The sequence below is a fragment of the Cricetulus griseus genome, chromosome 2 (assembly GCF_003668045.3).
Source record: "Cricetulus griseus strain 17A/GY chromosome 2, alternate assembly CriGri-PICRH-1.0, whole genome shotgun sequence".
NCBI classification, from domain to species: Eukaryota; Metazoa; Chordata; class Mammalia; order Rodentia; family Cricetidae; genus Cricetulus; species Cricetulus griseus.
In genome coordinates, this window is record NC_048595.1 from 341,961,502 (window position 1) to 341,983,777 (window position 22,276).

Here is a 22,276-nt window from a genome sequence, read left to right on the forward strand (position 1 = left end):
CCTGCCTCTGCCTCTTCAGTGCTGGGATTAAAGGCATACGCACCACTCTGATGGGTTGTTTTTTTGCTTTTTTCAGGATTAGGATTTTAGCTAGCATGGTGGTTCATGCTTTTAAACCCAAAGCTCAGGAGGCAGGGGATCTCTGTGAGTTTGAAGCCAGCCTGATCACCATAATGAGTTCCAGGTCAGCCAGGACTATGTCTCAAAGTTAAATAAAATAAAATCTATAGTCATATTATTTAAAGATCAAATTAAGCTGGTAATCTATTTTCTTTCCACCTTTTACATACACTATCTAATTATCTGTATTTATATATTTAATTTCCTGTGTTTGTAAAATTATTTTTCTATTTTTTCCTTTTCCCTCATATATTCGAATTTACAAGATAAGGAAGGTACTTCCCAAGAACTTGATTCTGAAAGTGGTAAAAATCAACAAGTCGTTTCTGCAACTTCAGGTGTGAGTTCTTTGTTCTCTGAGATTAAGTTTGATTCATTAAAGCTAGTTGGCATAATGTGAAAGCCAAAGTCACTCTCTCCCTTAGAAATTAGTTTAACCAAGAAAGTGTCTTCATAGAGACAGGATGACAATTCAAATGTTTTTCTCTCAGATTTTAAAGCTAACCTGTGATTTAAGTTCAAGCTTTGTTAGCAGTTTCTCAGTATAGTCAATATGACATGAATTATATTTTACATATGAATTTTAGAGTAATATTTTATTAAAAACAAAATGCTAGAAAAGTAGATTTGAGTCCTAGAACAAAAGCATAGAGTTCAACTGTGTGCTTACCTCTCTAAGTTATTTACTGCTGAGTAAGAGGCAAATAACTAATGAAATTTAGATGCTAAAACATTTGTTTGTTTATTTTTAACTTTAAAGAATGATTTATTCTTATTCTATGTGCATTGGTGTTTTGCCTGCATGTATGTCTGTATGAGAGTGTCAGATCCCCTGGAACTGGAGTTACAGACAGTTGTGAGCTGCCATGTGGGTACTGGGAACTGAATCCTCTGGAAGAGCAGCCAGTGCTCTTAACTGCTGAGCCATCTTCTCCAGCCCCAGCATTTTAAGCTGTAAAAGTTAGCAGTGAGCTCTGTGGTTATCCTAAATCCATTTTAAGAGTATGAATTATATCTCAGTGAAACTTAAATACTGAAAGTTTTTAAAATGTAGCTAATATGTGTTTTTTTCTTAAGTAAAATACTTTAATATGTTTAAAATAGAAACAGGAAATTAGAATATTTTTTACAAAATTTGCATACCTTATTGTCCATGTGCTGTTCATAAAAGAGTAGTCCTATAGAAAAATCACCCTTAGACTAGAATTGGTTGAATTTTATTTAATATATTTATATCTAAGATGCTTCCATTTATTTTATGTTGTTTTGTTGCAAACTTGTTCTTAGAAAATTAATGACTAATACATGTTTAACATTTCTGATTTTCTTTCCTTAATTTCCAGGTCATGAACCTTTGACTGTTTCTCAGCTCTTGATTCCAGATATATATCTAAATGTCAAAGTTCCCACTGAAATATCAGAGAAGCCTTTGTCTCCTTCCTCACCTCATTTGGTAATAATAGCCTTGGATTGTGCATTGAATTTTAATAATAACCTTGTGTCAAACTTCCTATGGTCATCCATATAGTACCCCATTTTGTGGGTGACATGAATGTAAAGATGCACATAGCTTTGTAAGAAAGGACAGAAGTTACTTGGGTGCTCTGCCCTATAGTGCTGTAAAGTAGAAAGCACAGACATGCTGCTGCTTTCTCCAAGTTAGGCATGCAGATGCTTGCTTGTTAGTAACAAGAAGGATGACAAATTAACACCCCCACCCCTTTTATAGTCATCTAAAATTAAAGAAAAATTATTACTATATGTTTAACTCAGGCTAGACACACTTACATAGATGTGATTGACATTGAAGCTGATGATCTATTGGAATTACCTGCTAGTGAAGAGCCTATAGATGAGAATGTTACCAAGCAACAGAGCCATCCTCCAGAAGTACCATCATCTGCAGAGTTGCATTGTATGGCAGCTTCAATTGTTAATGCCATTCCCCCTCATGCTTTTGAAACTCAAGGTAATATTTTTTTCTACATTAAAATAAACACACTAACGATGTATTTAGCACTGTTATCCTTACAGTCTCCTAGATCTCTAGATAAATGCTTGTGTTAATATTTAGAAATGTTCTATTAGCCTCTCAGTTGCCTGGCTTGGACATTTACAATACGTATTTGTGTATCTTTTATGCTCTTGATAGAATCTGCAGGTTCTACTCTGAGTTTAATTTCGGAACCTGCAAAAGTGACTCAGCCCTGTCTGGATGGGAAGAGCAGGAGAGCAAGTACTATGGAAGTGAAGGAACCTGGGATTCCCTCAGTAATATCATTGGACAGGCAGCAGGACAGAGGTAAACAGCCAGGATGTGCTGCCTGACACTCCCTCCCTAGATTCCTGTTGTGTAAGAAGTGTTGCTACTTGGTCATTTCAAAAGCACTTGAAAGGGGAAAGGTGTATAAATGAGGTACAGCCATGGCTTCAGGCCTGGGGCCCACACTCGTTTGCAAGAAGACTTCAGATCTACTTGTGCACGTCTTTCCCCAGGTAATAAGCCTGAAAACAAACGTCTTGTCAGAGTCTTTTAGTATTCTGATGTCTAAAAGGAATTCTCATCTTTGAAAAGAAGGAAAATTCAGGGCCAGTAAAAGCACTTTTACTCTTAAGCCTGATAACCCTAGTTCAATCCCAGATCCCATGATAGGAGAGAACCAGCTCTCTGAAATTGTCCTCTGACTTCCACACTCACATGGTGGCACACACACACTCTGTCCTGCCCACCACATACACACAGAGATGATAAAATGTGTGTGTGGGAAATTCTGTAGTAGCACATAGTAAATACATGAGCACGGTAGCCAACTAGTAACTTGGGGTTTTGTATTTATTTATTTATTTATTTGGTTTTTCGAGACAGGGTTTCTCTGTGTAGCTTTGGAGCCTATCCTGGCACTCGCTCTGGAGACCAGGCTGGCCTCGAACTCAGAGATCCACCTGCCTCTGCCTCCCCAGTGCTGGGATTAAAGGTCTGCGCCACCAACACCTGACTGTTTTACTTTTGAGATTATAATTATATGCTTTTTCTTCCTATCACTTTTCTCCCTCCAAATACTCCCATATACCCTTCTTGGCTCTTTTTCAAATTTATGACTTCTTTTTTCATTAATTGTTCATGCCTGTGTATGTATGTAAAAGCATATATATTCCTAAACACAACTTGCTCCTTCCCTTACATGCCAAGGCCATCTGGGTTTCTACTGTACTTGCTCCTTTAAACCTATGTGCACCAGACCTTTTCTGAGGGTGGTTAAAGGAGACACTTCAGGCTGCTGAGAAACAGGACCAATAGACAGATCATAAAGACATATGAGAGAAAGCTGAAACAGGGTAAGGCAGTGTCAACACTGACACCATCTTCTCCTGGGAAGGCTCACCAGGACCAGAAACTACCAAAAAGCTCTCATATTTCAGAGCACTTTGTGGCATTAGTTGATCTTCATACAACTTTTATGAGCTAAGTATAGTAGGCAAATAAACTATTTTTGATGGATTTCTCATTCTGTAAACTTTTAGGGACCCAATACTAGGAGTGAAAAAGTAGTTGCAGGTTGTCAGCCTGTGGGCAGTGACTGGGGAAAGGAAGACAGATGAATAAAGGGATCATTGGGATGCAGCTTGTAAATGCTACAAGGGCTGGATGATGACTGAGCAACACAGCATGTAATCTACTTGAGGAGACAGGCCATTAAGGAGAGGTAGCAACAGTGATTGTTTCGGGGGACTTGGATGAAGGGAGAAAGTGTAATCAGACTGGGGATTGACTGCAGTAGTGCAGTTTTGTGGCTGAAGTTGGGATTTGTTGAAAGCAGTAGCAAGAGCTGAAGTCTTGGAGGTGGAGGTAAGATTGTGCCATTGTTAGACATCCTCAGACATTTAGACCTTGAAGGTGAGGCATTAGAGACATGTGGAAAGGTTTTGGAGACAAAGTAACAATGTCAAATTTGTGTTTCTAACTCCTCCTAGTAGGCACTGTGGAAGATACACTACACAGAGAAAAATAAGATATTATTTGAGGTCTAGATTCTGAACACAACAGTAAAGTAGCATAGAAATGGAGACATGGAGGAGGGAGAATCACCAATACTTGATGTTACTTTGGAATATGAAGGAGAGCAATCCTCACTTACTCTCAGGCTTCTAGCTGGGAAACATGGTGAATATTAGTGCTGTTCCCTGAGCTGGGGACCAAGCAAGAGGCAGCCAGCTAGAAGAGAAGCAATGAGTTGGTGTTCTGATGTTTTCTGCTTGGCTCACATTCTGCCTGGAGTCTGTAGCAGCCAACACTGAATCTGGCTTTTACTGTGTAATGTCATTGGTTTTCAAGACTTGCATTTTGATGCAGTAGCAGTTTATAAGAAGGGGATAAAGGTGACATTCAAATTGCTATGTGTGTAGAGCTTTGTGGTACTACATTGTTCAGGTCTTTAATTCACTACAGAGATAAATTTCAGCCATCTAGAAACTGAAATGAATTTGTAAGTTTCTTAACTATTTAGAGATTTGAAAACTAATGGCATATTGACTTAAAATGAGATTGTCCTTATCTACTTTTCCCTGAAGTAAAACTAATGCTGATATTTCTTTGATTAATGCTTAGATCTGCTAGAACCAAACTTACAGTTCAAGGAACAGAACACAAAACTGGATTCTGGGGAACAATCTCTGCTTTGGACACTGCTACAAGATGTCCATACTGATTGTCCCACTCCAAGCCCTGCTGCACAAAAGTTAGAGCATCTTACTGCCAAGCTTCAGAAGATGGATGAGCAGCTGTTAACAGTGCAGGCCATTGCAGAGAATATAGAGCAGGACTTCCCTGCACCAGAAGTGCTGAATCTACACTGGGAAGAGGTATCCGTTCTTATTTTCTAGTGGTTTTTTGTCTATTTGTTTTGTGTGTGAGCCTGTGGTGATGGTCTCAAGTCAGTATATATATAGTATGATTAGTATGAAATAATTTTAGATACCTGACAACTTTGTTAAATAATGTTAAATAAGCTTTGGATTTTGTTGTTGTTTTGTTTTTTTGAGATAGGGTTTCTCTGTGGCTTTGGAGGCTGTCCTGGAACTAGCTTTTGTAGACCAGGCTGGTCTGTAACTCACAGAGATCTGCCTACCTCTGCCTCCTAAATGTTGGATTAAAGACGTGTGCCACCACCACCTGGCTTAAGCCTGAATTTTTTAAATCAGCATTATTAATAGGCTAGATCAACAGTTCTGACCCTTTCACAGGGTTCTCCTAAGACCATCAGAAAATGCAAATATTTACATTATGATTCATAACAGTAGCAACATTACAGTAATAAAGTTGCAAGGAAAATAATTTTATGTTTGGGGGACACCACAACATGAGGAACTGTATTAAAGGATGGCAGCATTAGGAAAGTTGAGAATAACTGGTGCAGGTAATTATTTTTCTTCACATACTAGGCAAGTGCTCTACCAGTGAGTCACACTCCCAGCTCCACATAATTCTTTGTCTTCCCATGCATTTGCAGCATCATGGTCTTTACTCACTAGGTGCCTGCCCATAGCACAATCCAAGTTACAACAATCAGATGATGTTTCCCAGACATTGTGAAATGACACTCAAATCACCCCCAGCTGAGAACAACTGCCATAAGCTTTTAAGTAGGGAGCCCGAGCTCCCACAGCGAGAGAAGTGTGTGAGCTACAAACCAGAATGTGACTTGAAAACACTGTGTTCAGTGTCATTTTCTTCCCAAAGACTTTTTTTTTTTTTTTTTTTTTTTGAGACAGGGTTTCTCTGCATAGTCCTGGCTGTCCTGGAACTCATTTTGTAGACCAGACTGGCCTTGAACTCAGAGATCCGCCTGCTTCTGCCTCATGAGTGCTGGGATTAAATGTGTATGACACCACCTCCCAGCTTATGTGGTAGTTGTTTTATGGGGTTTTTTTGTTTGTTTTTACCACAGACTTAGACATGGCCAAATGAGTCTTGAGCATCAAAGTAATTCTTGATGGCCTTTTCTTCAAACACTACCCCCCCCCCCCACATACACAGTCTATAAAAGTTTTCCCTAGGACTTTTTCAAATATCCATGTTATCTCCCCTTCCTCCTTCACCTCCAATTTCCAACACTTTCATTTGCCAAATTTAACAAGAGTTTGCAGGCCTAGAGATATAGGACTACCAGGACACTGTGAACAAGTACTAACTTGGAAGCTTCAGAACATGAGTTGAATTCCATGACCTGACACTGTGGAAATCACTTACCCTCTGGGCCTGGCTTCCTCATCTGGATGTAGAGGACTTGGTCACAATGTAGGCTAACCTTTCCCCCACTGCAGAAACACATGAAGTCATTTCCTATTTCTTGTGAAAAATCTTATCAGTTTGGCTACAAATTGTAAAACTTCCTTTTCATTATCCCTGACAATAAGCTCATACTAGCTTTTATCCTATTTCTTTCATTTTTGTTGTATTATTTAAAATGATTAAGATATACATAAAATTATTTGCTATTTTGACATTATCAAAAAGCATAACTTTTACAGCAATTGTTTTGCTGTGTTTGTTTTCTTTCATAGGCTGGAAAGGTACATCACGTTGAATTGTCTTCTGGTCCTGAAATTGAAAAACCACCAGCTTCAAAAGCCATTAGCATTTCTGAAGAAGGTTTGTGTTGGGTACCTGGCTGGTATTGAAGCCTGGCTTCAAAAAAAAAAACAAACTAGAAATACTTTTTTCATGTGAGGTGAAGCCATTGCTCTCCACCCTATTCCCAATCTTTCATTTATTTTTATTTTCATGTTATATGGGTATTTTTCCTGCATGTATATGTGTGTGCCACATGTGTGCATCCTGTATCTGTTTCTTTAATTATTCCATCTTCCCTTTCCTTTATTAGTTCTTTCCAAGTCTGTGAGTGGTCAGCTATCTTTGTCTATAAAAATAACATATCTTTACTGCGATTTTCAGGTCATAGTGTTTAGCTGGTGGGAGAATTGTGTTTTCTGATTGTAGTGTTTTCCTCGTTATTTGAAAGACATTATCCCAGTATTTATTGATGGAGTTTATCCTGCCTATATGCTGTTAGTCTCATTACTGTCTTAAACTTTAAAGCAGCTAGAGATTTTTTAAGTATGAATTTCTATCTTACACCTAAGTAGATTCTCCAGTTTAAAGGTTTAACATTGGGAAGTTTGTTGTTTCCGTTGCCCTTTTTTATCCCTCTGTTCTATTAAGTATGTTTGGACCTTGTTAATGTAATGTTTTAAACCTACGTGTTTGTTTATTTATTTGCTTGGTGGCAGGGAGGAGGGCAATACATGCCTGGAAGATACAGGACAAGTTGAGGGAGTTGGTTCTCTTCCTCCTATGTGAGTCTTTTAGGTCAAACTGAGGTTGTCAGTCTTGGCAGCAAAAATATCTGCTAAACCATCTTACCAGTCGCTGTTGTGTTTTTCTGTTTGTTTGGGGTGTATGTGTGTGTATTTAATGTTTCATGATTTCTTCATCTTTAGGGCTCAGTACTATATTGATGAGTGTGTCTTTAAATCTGTCTTTTAATTTACTAAATCTGCTTTCTGTCATTTGTTGTTCCAACCTACTCACTACTATTTTAGCTTGGGTGGCTATTTTCAATATTTAAATCTTTGTTTTAAAATCTGACTGTTCCTGTTACAGTTTGCTATCATTTCTTGAACACAATTGCTCTTTCCACTATATTTTTTTTTTTATTAAATTAGTTCACTGTACTGTAGAAAGCTTTTAGGTTGTATTGCAAGCATCCATACATGAGTATTTCATGCGGAAGCATGGGTAGTTGCTACACTTTCCCTTTGTTTTTCTCTTAATCACTTGTATGTCTTGGATTAGTGTGCTTCCAGACTCATGAAGATGTGGAAGATCAAAACGATACAGAGGAAACTTCAGAGACAGAAGTTTCAGTTACAGAAAATCATTCTAGCCAGAAAACCTACGCATGCCCTTCTGCAGGCTCAGCCATCTGTTCTCCCGTGGACTGGAGTATCACTTCTCCTGGTACTGCTCTTTATTTCTTAGGTTTACATGTTGATTAGAGTGTAACTGAACTAACTATACCTGGGAGGATATAGTGGTGAAGGTGTGTGAAGTAAATACACTTCAACCATGTATTACACCTCTATAACATTTTAGCATTAAATTTGTAGTAATTAGAATTATATTTGATTTTTATAAAAATTGAAAAATTCAAAATGCTAATTATTAGAATTTTAAATTCTAATCAGTAGTAGTACTTTTGGTTATTTGTTGGGTCCCTGCCACGTACATTGCTGTATTTCATGCATGGGCCCTTTTTAAGGTTGGCTTATGTAGGAACTTCATTATTCTCACTCCAGAGTTGAGACTGAGGTTAGATTCCTCTGTTTGATTCCAGTTGGAGACTCATTTTTAGTACAAGTGCTGTTCTTGGGTCCTGAGGAAATATAGAAATATGAACAGTAGGCATAGCATTTCTTGTGTAACCTATGTAAACAGGGATACATTGAAGTGTTTTCCTCTAGTATTTAATGTATAATTTGTATGCGTGAAAAGAAATCATTTTTTAAGCAAAATAAGAATTTTGATGCCTTAAGTAGGTTTCTCCTTCCAGTCTGGCTTCTTGGAAAGGGGTAGGTAGTGTCATTACCTCACTTTTGCAGTCAGAATAGCGTTCTCCTCTACAACTTCCATTTCTTTTTTTAAAAAAAGGTTACTGGCAAATAATTGATCAGCTGAGGTTGGATTTAAATCTTGGAAACAGCCATAAGATTCCCAGAGACTCTTGTTTGTGCAGAAAGATGCCGAGCTGAGTATGACTGCTTCACATTGTGAATGGAGAATTACACTGACTAACTGCTGAATTACCCCTGAGGCCATCCCAAAGGAAGAGTTCCAAAATAGGGTTTTGGAACTCCAGTTCCGGGGGACTTGACACCATGAAGGCATTTCTAAATCTCTGGTTAATAATTGAAGTTTGAAAAGAGTTGACCATGGGGCTGGGGAAAATGGCTCAGTTGGTATAAGGCTTGCTCTACAATCATGCTAGTTTGGATCTGTGATATCCACATAAAATCTGGGCTCACCTGTGCTGGAGACAGATGAGAGCATTCCTGGGGCTTGCTTGCTCTCTGTAGTCAAATCAGCCAGCTTCAATAAGAGACCTTGTCTCAAAAAGTCAGAGAGTAATAGAAGGCACTTCATGTCAACCTCTACACATGCACATATATATGAGCATATACTTGCACCCACTTTGGAACACACACAAAAATACCTACCTAAAGCCAGGTGGTGGTGATGCATGGGCTTTATTGCTTCACTCAGGAGGCAGGGATGGGAGGATCTCTGTGAGTTTGAGGCCATCCTGGTGTACAGATCAGGTTCCAGAACAGCCAGGGCTACATAGAGAAACCCTATCTGGTGAAAAAAAAAAAAAAAATTACTGATCTAGATTTTGTTTGTTTGGTTTGTTTGTTTTTCGAGATAGGGTTTCTCTATAGCTTTGGAACCTGTCCTGACACTCGCTTTGTAGACCAGGCTGGCCTCAATCTCAGATCAGCCTGCCTCTGCCTCCCGAGTGCTGGGATTAGAGGCATGCGTCACCACCAACTAGCAATGACCTAAAATTCTTAAAGTTGTTTTTTATTTAACAGTTTTTCATGCAATATATTCTGATCATTGACCTATATCTTTTCATTAACAATGGTTCTTTTTGTTTTTAGGTGTGAATAACAACAATGAATTATTTGAAAGGTAAATCATTTAAGAATTCATGGTTTTATATTTTTGGTTGTGAACCTAGCCTTTAATGACTGAACCATCTCTCTAGCCTGAGACATAGCAATACTATGTGCCTCTGTGTGAGCATAGCATTTCTATTGTGACAGTCTTGACGAAATGCAGCCTGATTTTGACCATGATCAGAATGGAGTTACACCCAAGAATATTTTATAAAATGACCAGCTAAGATATCTCAAAAGCATCGAGGTCATACAAAATACAAAGGTAGACATCGTTTTAGATTTGAGAAGACAGATGTCATGACAACTAAATATACAATACCAAAGTGGATTCTGAGCAGAAAAAGGACATTAGTGGAACAATTAGAAAAATGGCATAGTCCATAAATTAGTAATAGGTCAATTCCCCAATTTTGATATAAGATGAAGATTACGTCAGATGATCACATCTGAGGAAGCTTAGTAAGGGTATGTTGGAGTTTTGCTATTTAAAACGTTTTTTAAAAATTATGTGTAGGAGTTTTTTGCCTGCATGTGTATCTATGTACAAATTGTGTCCCAGGAGCCCAAAGGCAGCATCAGATCCCTGGAACTGGAGTTAGACAGTTGTGAGCCATGAGTAGATGCTGGGACTTGAACCTAGTCCTCTAAAAGAGCAGCCAGTGCTCTTAATTGCTGAGCCATCTTTCTAGCCCAAGTTTTGTTTTAATATGTGTTTGTGGGGTCAGGAGAGATGGCTTAGTGTTTGAGAGCACTGGCTGCTCCTTCAGAGGTCCTGAGTTCAATTCCCAGCACCCACATGGTGACTCACAACCATCTATGCCCTTTTCTGGCATAAAGTCATACATGCAGATAGGGGACTCATATAAATAAAATATTTACAAGAAAATGTGGATATGTGCAAATGAGCACAGATGCCCACTGAGGCAAGAGGCATTGGATCCCTTGTGTTTGCTGTGAGCCACCTGATAGTTGGCGCAGTGAGCACCCTTAACCACTGACCCATCTCTCCAGCCCATTTTGCTGCTTTCTTAAAGTCTGAAACTATTTCTAATGAACTGTTAAATTTTTCGCCTGCGCTTAGAGCTCATTTTCTGAGAGTATCTGTAAAGTCATTGATAAGTAGGCTTTTATGCTGAGTGATCCCAGAACTTAGAAATAAAAGACTAGGTGTCCCTAGTTTATGTTCTAGGAAAAGTGTTACATATTCTGCTTAATGTGATGAAATCATAGATACAAACTCATATTCCTGAAATTTTATTTTCAAGTGTTTCAGAAGATCAACTCCAGGTGACTGGATTGACTGATATTGCTGACATTATTGATGACCTCATAACTAAGAGTGGAGTTTCCAGTGAAGAGCTTGGCTTAACAAAAAAACAAGCTAGAAATATATCCAGGTAATCATTGAAAATGTGTGCGTGCGTCTGAGACAAGATCCGGGGTCTTGCTGGTACTAAGTACACAGTCTACCATTGAATTAATTCCCAGCCTCAGAAGAATCTAATCCACTTAAAATAATGCAGATTCAAGAATATTTAAAGTTTGCCAGATTTTAATTTAGTTTTATGAAACAGTTGAAACTCAGAATAGATGTTTTCCTCATAAATGCTTGTATATATGCGTCACTCTTTGTCTTCTCTAACAACATACTCACTGCTATATTTAACTCAGTACATTTGTGTTCTGGGAGCTTTCCCCTGGACTCACTGTGGTAAACATATGATGAATTCTGTTTCCTAATAGAAATCATTAATTATTAACTCATGGTACTTATCCTAACTGCTAACCCTTAGAAACCTAATAGCATTTCTGTGGAACGTTAAAGTATGTTTTCCTCTCAGTTTTTCTTTTCTACAAGGCTGACTGTCCCATTCATGTTTCCCTTAGTTACATATACTTCTAGACTTGGGTGTATAAGACAGGCAAGCCTGTCAAGCATGGTGGTATAGAATACCAGGAAGGTGGAGACAGGAAGATGTCAAGCTTGAGTCCAATCTGGGCTACATAGATTCAATCACAAAGTAGAATTTAACCAAATTTCCTAGTTCAATTAAATTCCATTATTAACTCATTGAAAATTTAGTACATTTTAATCAAACTCAAAAGGTGGTACCAACTGGGTGTTGGTGGCGCACGCCTTTAAATCAATCCCAACAATTGGGAGGCAGGCAGAATCTCTGTGAGTTCGAGTCCAGCCTGGTCTCCAGAGCGAGTGCCAGGATAGGCTCCAAAGCTACACAGAGAAACCCTGTCTTGAAAAACAAACAAAAAAAAGGTGGAACCAGAAAATAAAGCACAAAATACTTAAATTTTTGAAATTATGGGTGTCGGGGGTTGGGTATGTGCATGCAGATGCTTAAGGAGGCCAGAGCCTTCAGGTCCCCTGGAACTAGAATTACAGATGGTTGTGAGCCACCCGACCCAGTTGCTGCAAGCCAAACTTGGGTCCTCTGCATGCTCTTAATCTTGGATCCATTTCTCCAGCCCCTCTGTGGTGGTTTGAAAGCAAATGGCCCCAAAAGGATGGCACTATTAGGAGCTGTGGCCTTGTATCACTGTGGGGGTGGGCTTTGAGGTCTCATGCTCAAGCTACTCCAATGCAACAGTCCACTTTCTATTACCTTCTGATCAAGATGCAGCCTACAGGCTGCCATGCTCCCCACAATGATAATGGACTGAACTTCTGAACTGTAAGGGAGCCACCCCAATGTTTTCCTTATGAGAGCTGCTGTGGTCATGGTATCTCTTCACACCAATAAAACCCTAACTAAGATACCCCACAAAAAAGAGTGAGAGAGAATTGTCTCTATCAAGAGAATAAACCCAAACTTACTTAATTGCCTTCATTTGTTCTTGTATCCCTTGAAGTTAATGAGTATGTTATGAACATCTCATCAGTGGTCTATTAAATGTTAACTAAAGATAGAATTTGATTTCTAGTCTTGAATGGTGAAATTATAAGTTGTGTCTTTGTGCTGAGGGAGCTCAAGGGAGGGAAGGCAGTTTACTAATGCAGCTTGAGCAGGTGCAGACCTGGTCTGTATTTCAGAGAGCTCATGGGGTGTCTCCACAGAACAGTGACTCTGTAGAGACTGTCACTGTGCATTAACTTTGAGTCCTCTGAAAAGCAGATGCCACAGTAGGATTTAGATGGAGAAGAGTTTGATTTGGAGAAATACCTGGGAGAGAGGAGTAAAAGGTGGGGACCAATTATCAAACCACAGTGCTGATGTGAAGCATATGGATCATACTCTTGGAGTTCCCAGTGTGGCCCCAGGATGCATATTTGCTAAGAGCACTCTCAAAATTTTTCTTTTTTTCCTCCCCTACCCCATTTGTTTTGTTTTGAGACAAGGTCTTACTACATATCTTTGTTTGGCCTAAAACTCATTGTGTAGACCAGGCAGGCCTTCAGTTTATAGAAATCCACCTGCCTCTGCTTCCTAAATGCTGTAACTAAAGGCAGATGCCACCATACTCCACTGATGACCACCTTTCTGGGGACAGATCAGAGAAGGCTGACTAGAGAGCATTAGTATGTAGTGTGCTTCAAAATGGTACAGTGTTCTCCTTCCAGAGCAACAGTATTAGGTATTTCTCTTCTACAAAACATATGGAAAAGCCAGTGATCCTTTCATATTTTTTAGGATTCAGCAATCTTCTGGCAGATGCCCCCAAAGAACTGAGGAGGAGAGAAGAGAGATTAAAATCTGGATGAAAAGAAAGCGAAAAGAGAGAATGGCAGAATATTTAAATCAGCTGGCAGAAAAGAGGGGACAGGAACGTGATCCTTTCTGCCCCAGAAACAGTCCAGTAAGTCTGTGCTGCCCCAGGAAAGAGGTTCTCACTGGATAGGTGCAGGTATTTCCTGGCAGATATTCAAGAAAGAAATTAATCTAATTCGGATGCCTTTTTATTGAGCATATGTTAATGAGTTACCTGAACAAAGTGTGTTAGGATATTGTGCAAACTATGTTCTATCTATTGACTTTAAATATGTTTTTCTCTGTCAGGCTTATTAAGGCTCTGTCATTATAAGCAAATGAGGTTGAATGGGTGGCTAGTTGGAATTGTTTCTTTCATTTTCAGTGAGACTCATTGGTAGCTGAATCAGCCATGGGCATATTAAAGACATTTTTGAAGCTTAGTTTTGGGGGCTAGAGAAATGGCTCAGTAATTACTGTAGGTACTGCTCTTGCAGAAAACTCAAGTTTGGTTGTTAACATTCATCAGGCAGATCACAATTGCCGGTAATTCAGCTCCAGGGGACCCAACACCCTCTTCTGAACTCTTTGGGCACCTACACTCCTATGTACCCATTCAAACAAACAAATACACATAATAAATATTTTAAACTTGATTTTTATATATGTAAGTTATCTACAAAGAATTTTTTTTGAGCCATGGCCCCTAACTAACCTACAACTCTGTAATTTAGGCCAGGCTGGCCTCAAATGCACAGATGCAGCTGTCTCTGTCTCCCAAATGTTGGAACTAAAAGCATGTACTTTTAGTACACCCACTATATCCAGCTCTACAAAGAATTTTCTAAAATTAGAAGAACAGTGGGGTGGGGGTGGGGTTTTGCTGCTCTTTGAACAATGTTAGTTAATATAGCCTTGAGCACTTGATAGTTCTAATGGCTAGATCCAGGAGAATTTATTTCAGGGATGAGTGGGCTCAACACCTCATACTTCACCAAAACAAATTAGAGCTTCGAAGGTGAAACAAAATAGTATTGCTTTGATAATCAGATCACTATGAAGGCAACATGAGGATTTAGTTAATTTTGAGTATTAGATTTACAGTATTAGAGTGAATAGTCTATTCCTTTGTAATCTCAAATAAAAAATATTTTTAAAGGATTGTTATAAAAAAGCATTGTTAGAGCAAATTATGTAAGTGAATTTTTAAGATGGTTGTCATGTTTAAACTAATGTTATGGTGCAAAAGTAGGTGAAACTCACATCTAAAATTTGTAATTTGGATCAGCAACATGACAAAGATATTTGGTCCCAAGAACCTACATGGTGGACAGAGAGAACCGATTCCTACTGGGTGTCTTCTGATCTCCATACCCATAGCACGATGTGCACATATCCACACACAAATACTTAGAAATGAATAAGGAAAACCTACTGCTGTTAATGTAACATTTTCTTTTTTAAATTGTTTTATGTGTATGACCATTTTGCCTGCATCAATGTCTGTGCATCATGTGCATGCCTGGTGCCCACTGAGGCCGGAACAGGGCTTTGAGTCCTCTAGAACTGGAGTTATTGATGGTTGAAAGCTGCTGTGTGGGTACTTGGAACAACCATACCTGGATTTTCCGGGAGTCCAGCCAGTGCTCTTAATCACTGAGCCATCTCCAACCTACTAACACTTTCTTAATGAAATTGGCAGGCAGAATTGGAACTTTCAAGTCTATTGACGTTTATAACCAGAATCTTGACATGTGTAGGGAGGGATACATGTGTGTATGTGTTCTTTCTCCCACTAAAGGATGGGCTCTAATATCACCTTCACTATCAGTCAAATATAAAAACCAAACGTTATATAAATTTAGAATAAACTAGTTGTTAAGGTATAAGAACCACTTTTGACTTATCAAGAGTTTCTTGTCTAATATGGGAAATACTTTTGTGGCATTCTCAAAGACAAAGTTTGATGGGAATCAATAATACACGCGCGCACACACACACACACACACACACACACACACACACACACACATACACACGCGCGCACGCGCGCGCACCACTTTTGAGAGTCAGTTTTCTCTTCCCATCATAGGATACCCAGGAGTCAAACTTGGGTCTTCAGATTTGGCAGGAGGTACCTTTCCTTGCTCAGCCATCTAGCTGGTCCTAATGCATAAAGCTTGAAAAATAAGTCATAATGAACTCATTGCACTAGGTTTTTGGAGACAAGGTCTCTTTTAGTCCAGGCTGTCCTGAAATTCATGATCCTCCTGCCTCAGCCAGCTAAGTGCTAAGTTCATGGTGTTTTAATCTAAGATTACATTTTACACTGAGAAAAAGCTTTCTCAAATATGACTGTTTTGCACCTTTGTAAATGCCAGAAGAGTGTCTAGTGCTGTAATTGTTTGGATTCAACAATAGTGAACTAACTGGACATTTCCTGTGCAGTTTTATATGACTTCAAGGCAGATCAGGCAAAGACAGAAGATGAAACATGAAAAAGATAGGTAAGTCTGGGAGCTGTGCCCTCACCATGCTCTCTAGTGTGCTGGGACATTGGGAATTACATAAATTTCCTGTCAGTAAACAATGTTATTGGAGACAACATTAAAAGAAAAGCTTGGTGTGGCTTGGCGGTGGTGCTGCAAGCCTTTCATCCCTGCACTCTTGGGAGGCAGAGGCAGGTGGATCTCTGTGAGTTCGAGGCCAGCCTGGTCTTCAGAGCAAGTTCCAGGACAGGCTCCAAAGCTACACAGAGAATCCCTGTCTTGAAAAAAAGAAAGAAAGAAAGAAAAAAAGCTGCTTAGGAATTTACTTTCAGATATTACTTGTGGCATTCAATTTTTCTGCTGCCTTCCCCCACCCAACTTTGTTTCATATCTGTATGTGTCTGAAATACCTCAAAAGCCTAAAGTACAAGCATCTTTATTTTGTTATCAGCATCATGCTTATTCTTTAAGCCAGGGTGTCAATGTGTACCCAGGCTGGCCTTAAAGTCGCCATCTTCCTGCCTCAGTCTCCCAAATGCAGAGATTATAAAGTGTGCGCTATTATAGTGTTTTGCCTCTACAGGGTCATAGTAGCACACTATGCTGTCCAGTGATTGAGACATCTGGTAAGGCAAAAAGATTTGTAAGCCTGTGTTCCCTCTAGAAATGAACAGGAAAATGACATTTAGTTTCCTGTCTACAGATTGCTGCTGTCTAACCACTATAGTCAGCGGATCTCGGAAGCATACCATCTGATGAATGAACTGCTGTCTGACTCAGTACAGCTAACAGCACCTGCAGATCAGCCCTTACCTAACAGACCCCCCACCGCTCAGCATTACAGACAGCAACATTGCTCTTCTCCAAGGAGGTAACACAAGTTTGGACTGTCACTTGGCAAAAAAACCTCAGGACCCATAAAATATAGCATTGAGGTTAGTTTGTTTTCAGACAGGGTATCCTGTATCCCAGGTTGGCCTTGAATGTCTGATCCTCCAGCCTCTCCCTCCTGATGATGGCTAAGATTACAGGTGTGCACTATACACCCTGCTAATGCAGCGCTGCGTTAAACCCAGAGCCTTATGCATGGTAGACACTCACTAAGCCACATCCCTGGCCGGAAATGTAGCATGTCCGTGTCTCTTCATCTATGCTACCTTGAGTTATAATAAAGAAAAAAATTAGTGTCATATTTATGAGCTCCTATAAATTTATAGAATAGCCAAGAAAAAGGCAAAAATTGTGTTAAATTCTAAATAAGCTACAAAGCATTTTGGAATACCTGAAAAGGGGTGTTTGGTATTTACTCAGCCTTTTCTTCTTGGTTTCCATGAAGAATTGCTTCTGGAATTTGCCTCTTAATTCCTCTCCTTGCCATTTTTATTCAGGCAGGAGCAGCCAGCCCCGCCTCACCATCTGCACTTCTCCACCCTGTCCAGTTGTGCCCATCCAGCTGCAGCTACTGCAGAGCTCTCCATAAATTAACCGCCTGCAGTGGTTTTAGATATGAATCCAAAGCTTTATTAAGTAGAGAATGCTGCTAATGCCCCAGGTGTAAATTTTCTTACATGTGGCTAACAAACATATAGATATGTTAGTTATTTATATAGTTCTTATTCAGAATATCAAAGGCACCAAGAATTTTCTTCAAACAGATTAAGTACATAAGTAAGCTGCCTCATATGTGGAGAATTTGAAATGGGTAGATAATATTAAAATTTGCCTGTCAAAATTCAGATTTTTCAAAGAATAATGTGTTTTATGTCTAAGGTAACACTACAGTACAGCATAAGCAGTGTTATTTGGAATTTTTAATAATCTTGTGATTTCTACTTTAGAGAGAATCCACATGGGCAGAATTTCCTAATAAATCGGCCTGGGCGAGGCAGACATATTTCCAGATCGAGTCGTTTACAAAAGGGGAAACCCTTGGAGCAGTCCAAAGGCTCATCTCGGCGTCAAGGTAAGACTTGAAGCCCCTTGTCTTTTGTGATTTGACTGTGCTCTTGGGGTCTCCAAAGTTATTTTCTTTGTAAAAAGAAACTCTAATTCCAAAAGAGCATGTTATTGAGAAACATTTAGCTATCGCAGGATTTTGTTCTCTTGCTTTGAAATGGGACAGTAAAGTGCTAAGATTACTAGCCTGAGCCACCACTCCTGCCTTGTGGCTTCTTGATGTCTGAGGAAAAAGCCTTAGAGTCCATGGAAAATACTATTCATTGTCCATTGTAAGCCTTCATTGGCTGTCATCCCTGCTCTGTTTTGGTCTATCTCACCTGGCTCCTGCAGTAGCTCACACATCCATACAGAGGCACTCAAACCCTCTTCACAGCCCCAGGGCACCTTCTACAACCTCCCTGCTTTTGTAACAGCTGGTTTTCTATCCGTATAACAGCTTTTTGTGCTCTGTTCCTTAGTTGAAATCCTCTCTTCCACCTTGTGTGTCTTTGAAGACATCCTTATATCCTTATCCTTTTAAGATTGGGTCTTGCTACTGAGCCCAGAGTGGCCTCAAATTCAGTCTTCTAATCAGCCTTATAAATAGCTAGGATTGTAGACAGCCCTAATCTTTTTGGTTTTTCAAGACAGGGTTTCTCTGTGGCTTTGGAGACTGTCCTGGAACTAGCTCTTGTAGACCAGGCTGGTCTCGAACTCAGAGATCCCAGTGCCTCTGCCTCCCAAGTGCTGGGATTAAAGGCATGTGCCACCAATGCCTGGCTCAGCCCTAATCTTATCCTTTAGGTATTCCAATATGATATAATCAGTTTTAAATTTATGTCCTCATTCTGAATGGAAGTTAATACTTGCATAGTTGCTATAAAGAGGCTCTAGTTAGTTGTAGAATTTCCATTGTCTATAGTAGACTAACACTTTGACTGTACCACCACTTTTCTTCTTCTTTGTATTACCTCTTACATGGAACAAATGAAGTACTTGAATAACTAGCTAAGAAAGTTCCATGTGGCTATTTAACTTTTTTTTTTTTGCCTAAAAAATGTATAGATTTGCTTTTAACAATATTAACAGGGAAGTATTATTGCATATAAATACATCCCCTGTCAAATACTACCACCAAATGCCTGGTCATTGTCTTTGTTTCAAACATTCTACTTTGGGCCTTCAGGTCTATTATTAAAACCTAACTCTCACACTGGTGTGGAGGCATACAGTCAGAGTCCTAGCATTTGGAGATAGAAACATGGAAGGATCAAGAGTTCAAGGCCATCCTTGATTACCTACTGTGCTTCAGGCCAGGCTGGACTACTTTCGACTGTCTCAAAAGTACCGATAAGTAAACAGTAAAGCTCTTCTGGTGAGGCACACATGGAAGTCCCACCTACTGGGAGGTTAAGGCAAGAGTGATCACTTGAGCCCAGGAGTTCAAGACTAACCTAAGCAACATCCTGAGAGTCTGTCTCTTAATACACAGGCTAATAAGTTATTTTTAAAATCATCTGCTGGCAAGATGGCTCAGCAGGTAAGGATGGCTCCTGCCAAGCCCAGTGATCTAAGTTCAATCTCTGGAACCTCTGTAAATGTGGAAGAGAACCAATCCTGCAAGTTGTCTTTCTCTATGGCAGGAGCTCATCCACATACATAAATACACACATCATAACATTGCTGAGGATTTTAAGTATGGCATAAAGCATGGTTGTTAATAATCTTTGAACTCACAAAGCTCTATACCTCGTCTTGATAAAATTTAGCTTGCTGTTTTATCTAGGAACTCTACTGATAACAGACTTCTGTGTCCCTGGATTTCCAGCTGCTAGAGGTGGTGTCCTCTAGAGGACACTTAGTTTAAAGGGGTTTCCATCTTCTTTAAAGGCCTGCTTTCTCATTTCAAATCAGCTGCTAATTATTGGGGATTCTAGATCAAACTGACTGCACTTGTGAGGATGCAGCAGCCCAACTCAGAGTAAGAAGTTGGGGGTGACTCCAGCTAGCAGGACAAATGACAGAGAGGTTTGTTGTTGTTTCTGTTTTTTTAGGGGACATGGAGGTGATATGGGGTAGTTGAGGCTGATCATGCTAGATTGCAGACATTGTTTAGCAGTCTATGTTGTATGAGTACTGAGAATCCATCTACTCTAGAAGAGGGCATTGGATCTCCTGTGTCCCTTGGAAGAGCAGCAAGTGCTGTTAACCACTGAGCCATCTCTATAGTCCCTTGGTGGGGTTTCTTGTTGGCCTGTCATTTACCTTTCACATTGGAAAGCATTCATTGACACACAAAGTATCAAGGTCACAGTCGACACATGAATGAATGAATTGGTCAGGTCCTGTGTGTTTTGTTTTCCTTATAAAGGTTCTAATACTTCATGTCAGAGCTTGCTGCATACGAACAGCCGTGGGGTGGCTCCTCCAAAGAAGCAGGTGTGCATAGAGTATGAGAGAGAAGACACGGTAGTGAGTCCCTGGACTCTGCCTTCAGAAATCCACAGGATTCTTCACGACAGGCCCAAGACCCTTCTCCAGGTGAGTCTGCACCAAGTTCTTTAGGGTTCCTGCCTTTTGGTAAGATTTGAAAATAATCACTTTGGCCATTTTGAAATTGCCTGTCTCATTTTTCTTCTTTCTTTGTATGTATTATGTTTTGCTTGAGATAGGATCTCATGTGACCTCTATTGTTTTTGTTGTTGTTATTATTGTTTTGTTTTTCATTTTCTTTGAACCCAGTGGTAAATTTCCAACATTTTCTAGTGCCTTTCTCCTCCTCTTAAAATAAGTATCTTGGTCCCTCTGTTGCTTCTGGTCTGGATCTCTAGACCTCTATATATCTATTACCTCTGAATTCATCACTATTTTAGGGAGTCTAATTTTCCTTCTATGTTGGATAACCCCTGTTCCTTTTTGTTTCTTCTTAGTTGTGTGTTTGTGAATATGTGGTGTGTATACACAGGCTACGAGACAGTTTCTCTGCTGTATTGGCAGGCTAGCAAGTCCCCTCCCTCATCCTTTCTCTGCTGGGGTTAAAAGTGCATGCAGCTACATGCAGTTTTTCTCCAGGTACTGGGATTGAAACACAGTTCCTCATACTTGACAGCAAGCACTTTTAACCACTGAGCCATCTCTCTGGCCCTGGTGTGTCACTCCCAGCCCCCTTTGAGAAGTCCAGACTTGGTTCAAACTTGATGTCAATTTGAAGCTCTGCTTGAACTCCTGATCCTCCACTGCTGGAGTTCTAGAATTGTAGGCATACCCCCTACACTCAGCTTCTAGGGTTTCAAACTCTATCCTCCCATTTAGCAGAATTCTCCTTTTGTTTTTAATTAAAAACCAGCATAGAAGAACAGATTACTGCACTGTAGGTATCAGAACCCATCTTGACTGTCCATCAGATCGAGGCCCACATCGGTGTCAGTGCCTTGTCAGTGTAGACCTTGGAAACCACCACTCAGTTCCCACATCCCTTTTACCTCTATACTGAGACACAACTGTCTTTCCAATCCCACAGGACATATCACCAGCTGAAGAGGAAGAGCCTGAGTCCTCTGTTTTGGTGGCTGGCATGGACAGCGTGTCTGAGAGCACTGGCAGCATCCTCAGTAAACTTGACTGGAGAGCCATTGAAGACATGGTGGCCGACGTGGAGGACAAGAACTTACCCGTTCACTGGGCCTCAGACCAGTAGGGCCTGGAAAGTACTAGTGTGGTTCTGAGAACTTTGTGGGTCGAAGGCTAGAAATAATGGGAATTTACAGCCTGCAGCCACAGGGTTCCTGGGGAAAATAAACATGTATCAGTAACATTGCCTTATAGGGAAGGGTTGTTTAACTAGAGAAAAGTATTATGTTTTGCATGTGATTCATCTTCAGATATAATTTAAACAATACATACATGGAAAGCCATGTTGTCACAATATTTAAATTACTTTGAATTAAAAAAATCTTGTATTTGCTTCCTCCTTTACTACCCTCTGTTTCCAGACACTGCTTATGTGGGTGACCTAACAGGAACCTCCTGTCACTGGGAGAACATCACTGTCTTCTTGAAAGGGCAGTCTTAGCCTACAGTTCAGCTGAGCAGGCTCTGGCCACATAATAGGAGTCGGCCACTTCAAACAGAACTTTGTCTTGTGCTCTGTGGCTTGATAGGCTGGGTAGAGACAAGGATATGGGCTTCAGAGGCAGCAGAGAATGGGAATCTTGGCAGTCCAACACTAGTCTTAGGTATTATGTGTGGAGGTCACAGGACCACATGCAGGAATTGGTTCTCTCTCCA

The 22,276-nt window shown here is 39.9% G+C and overlaps 1 protein-coding gene across 18 annotated transcripts in view; it reads left to right on the forward strand.

Moving 5' to 3' along the window:
- The window catches only part of Cplane1 (ciliogenesis and planar polarity effector 1), a 99,234-nt gene extending 77,267 nt beyond the window's left edge, over positions 1-21,967 (forward strand). For 13 of the 18 annotated variants that reach the window (XM_027401316.2, XM_027401322.2, XM_035440598.1 and 10 more), the window contains 15 exons: positions 387-458; positions 1,464-1,573; positions 1,894-2,089; positions 2,273-2,422; positions 4,727-4,980; positions 6,682-6,769; positions 7,973-8,137; positions 9,838-9,868; positions 11,124-11,255; positions 13,506-13,671; positions 16,011-16,069; positions 16,755-16,922; positions 17,890-18,014; positions 20,361-20,530; positions 21,510-21,967. In XM_027401316.2, the coding sequence (XP_027257117.1) occupies positions 387-458; positions 1,464-1,573; positions 1,894-2,089; positions 2,273-2,422; positions 4,727-4,980; positions 6,682-6,769; positions 7,973-8,137; positions 9,838-9,868; positions 11,124-11,255; positions 13,506-13,671; positions 16,011-16,069; positions 16,755-16,922; positions 17,890-18,014; positions 20,361-20,530; positions 21,510-21,686 (2,063 nt within the window). In that variant the 3' untranslated portion in view covers positions 21,687-21,967. Of the gene's footprint in view, positions 1-386; positions 461-1,463; positions 1,574-1,893; positions 2,090-2,272; positions 2,423-4,726; positions 4,981-6,681; positions 6,770-7,972; positions 8,138-9,837; positions 9,869-11,123; positions 11,256-13,505; positions 13,720-16,010; positions 16,070-16,754; positions 16,987-17,889; positions 18,017-20,360; positions 20,531-21,509 lie in introns of those variants that run through there. The other 5 variants (XM_027401321.2, XM_035440599.1, XR_003482447.2 and 2 more) reach the window with 4 other exon arrangements.
- Positions 21,968-22,276: the final 309 nt, after the last annotated feature.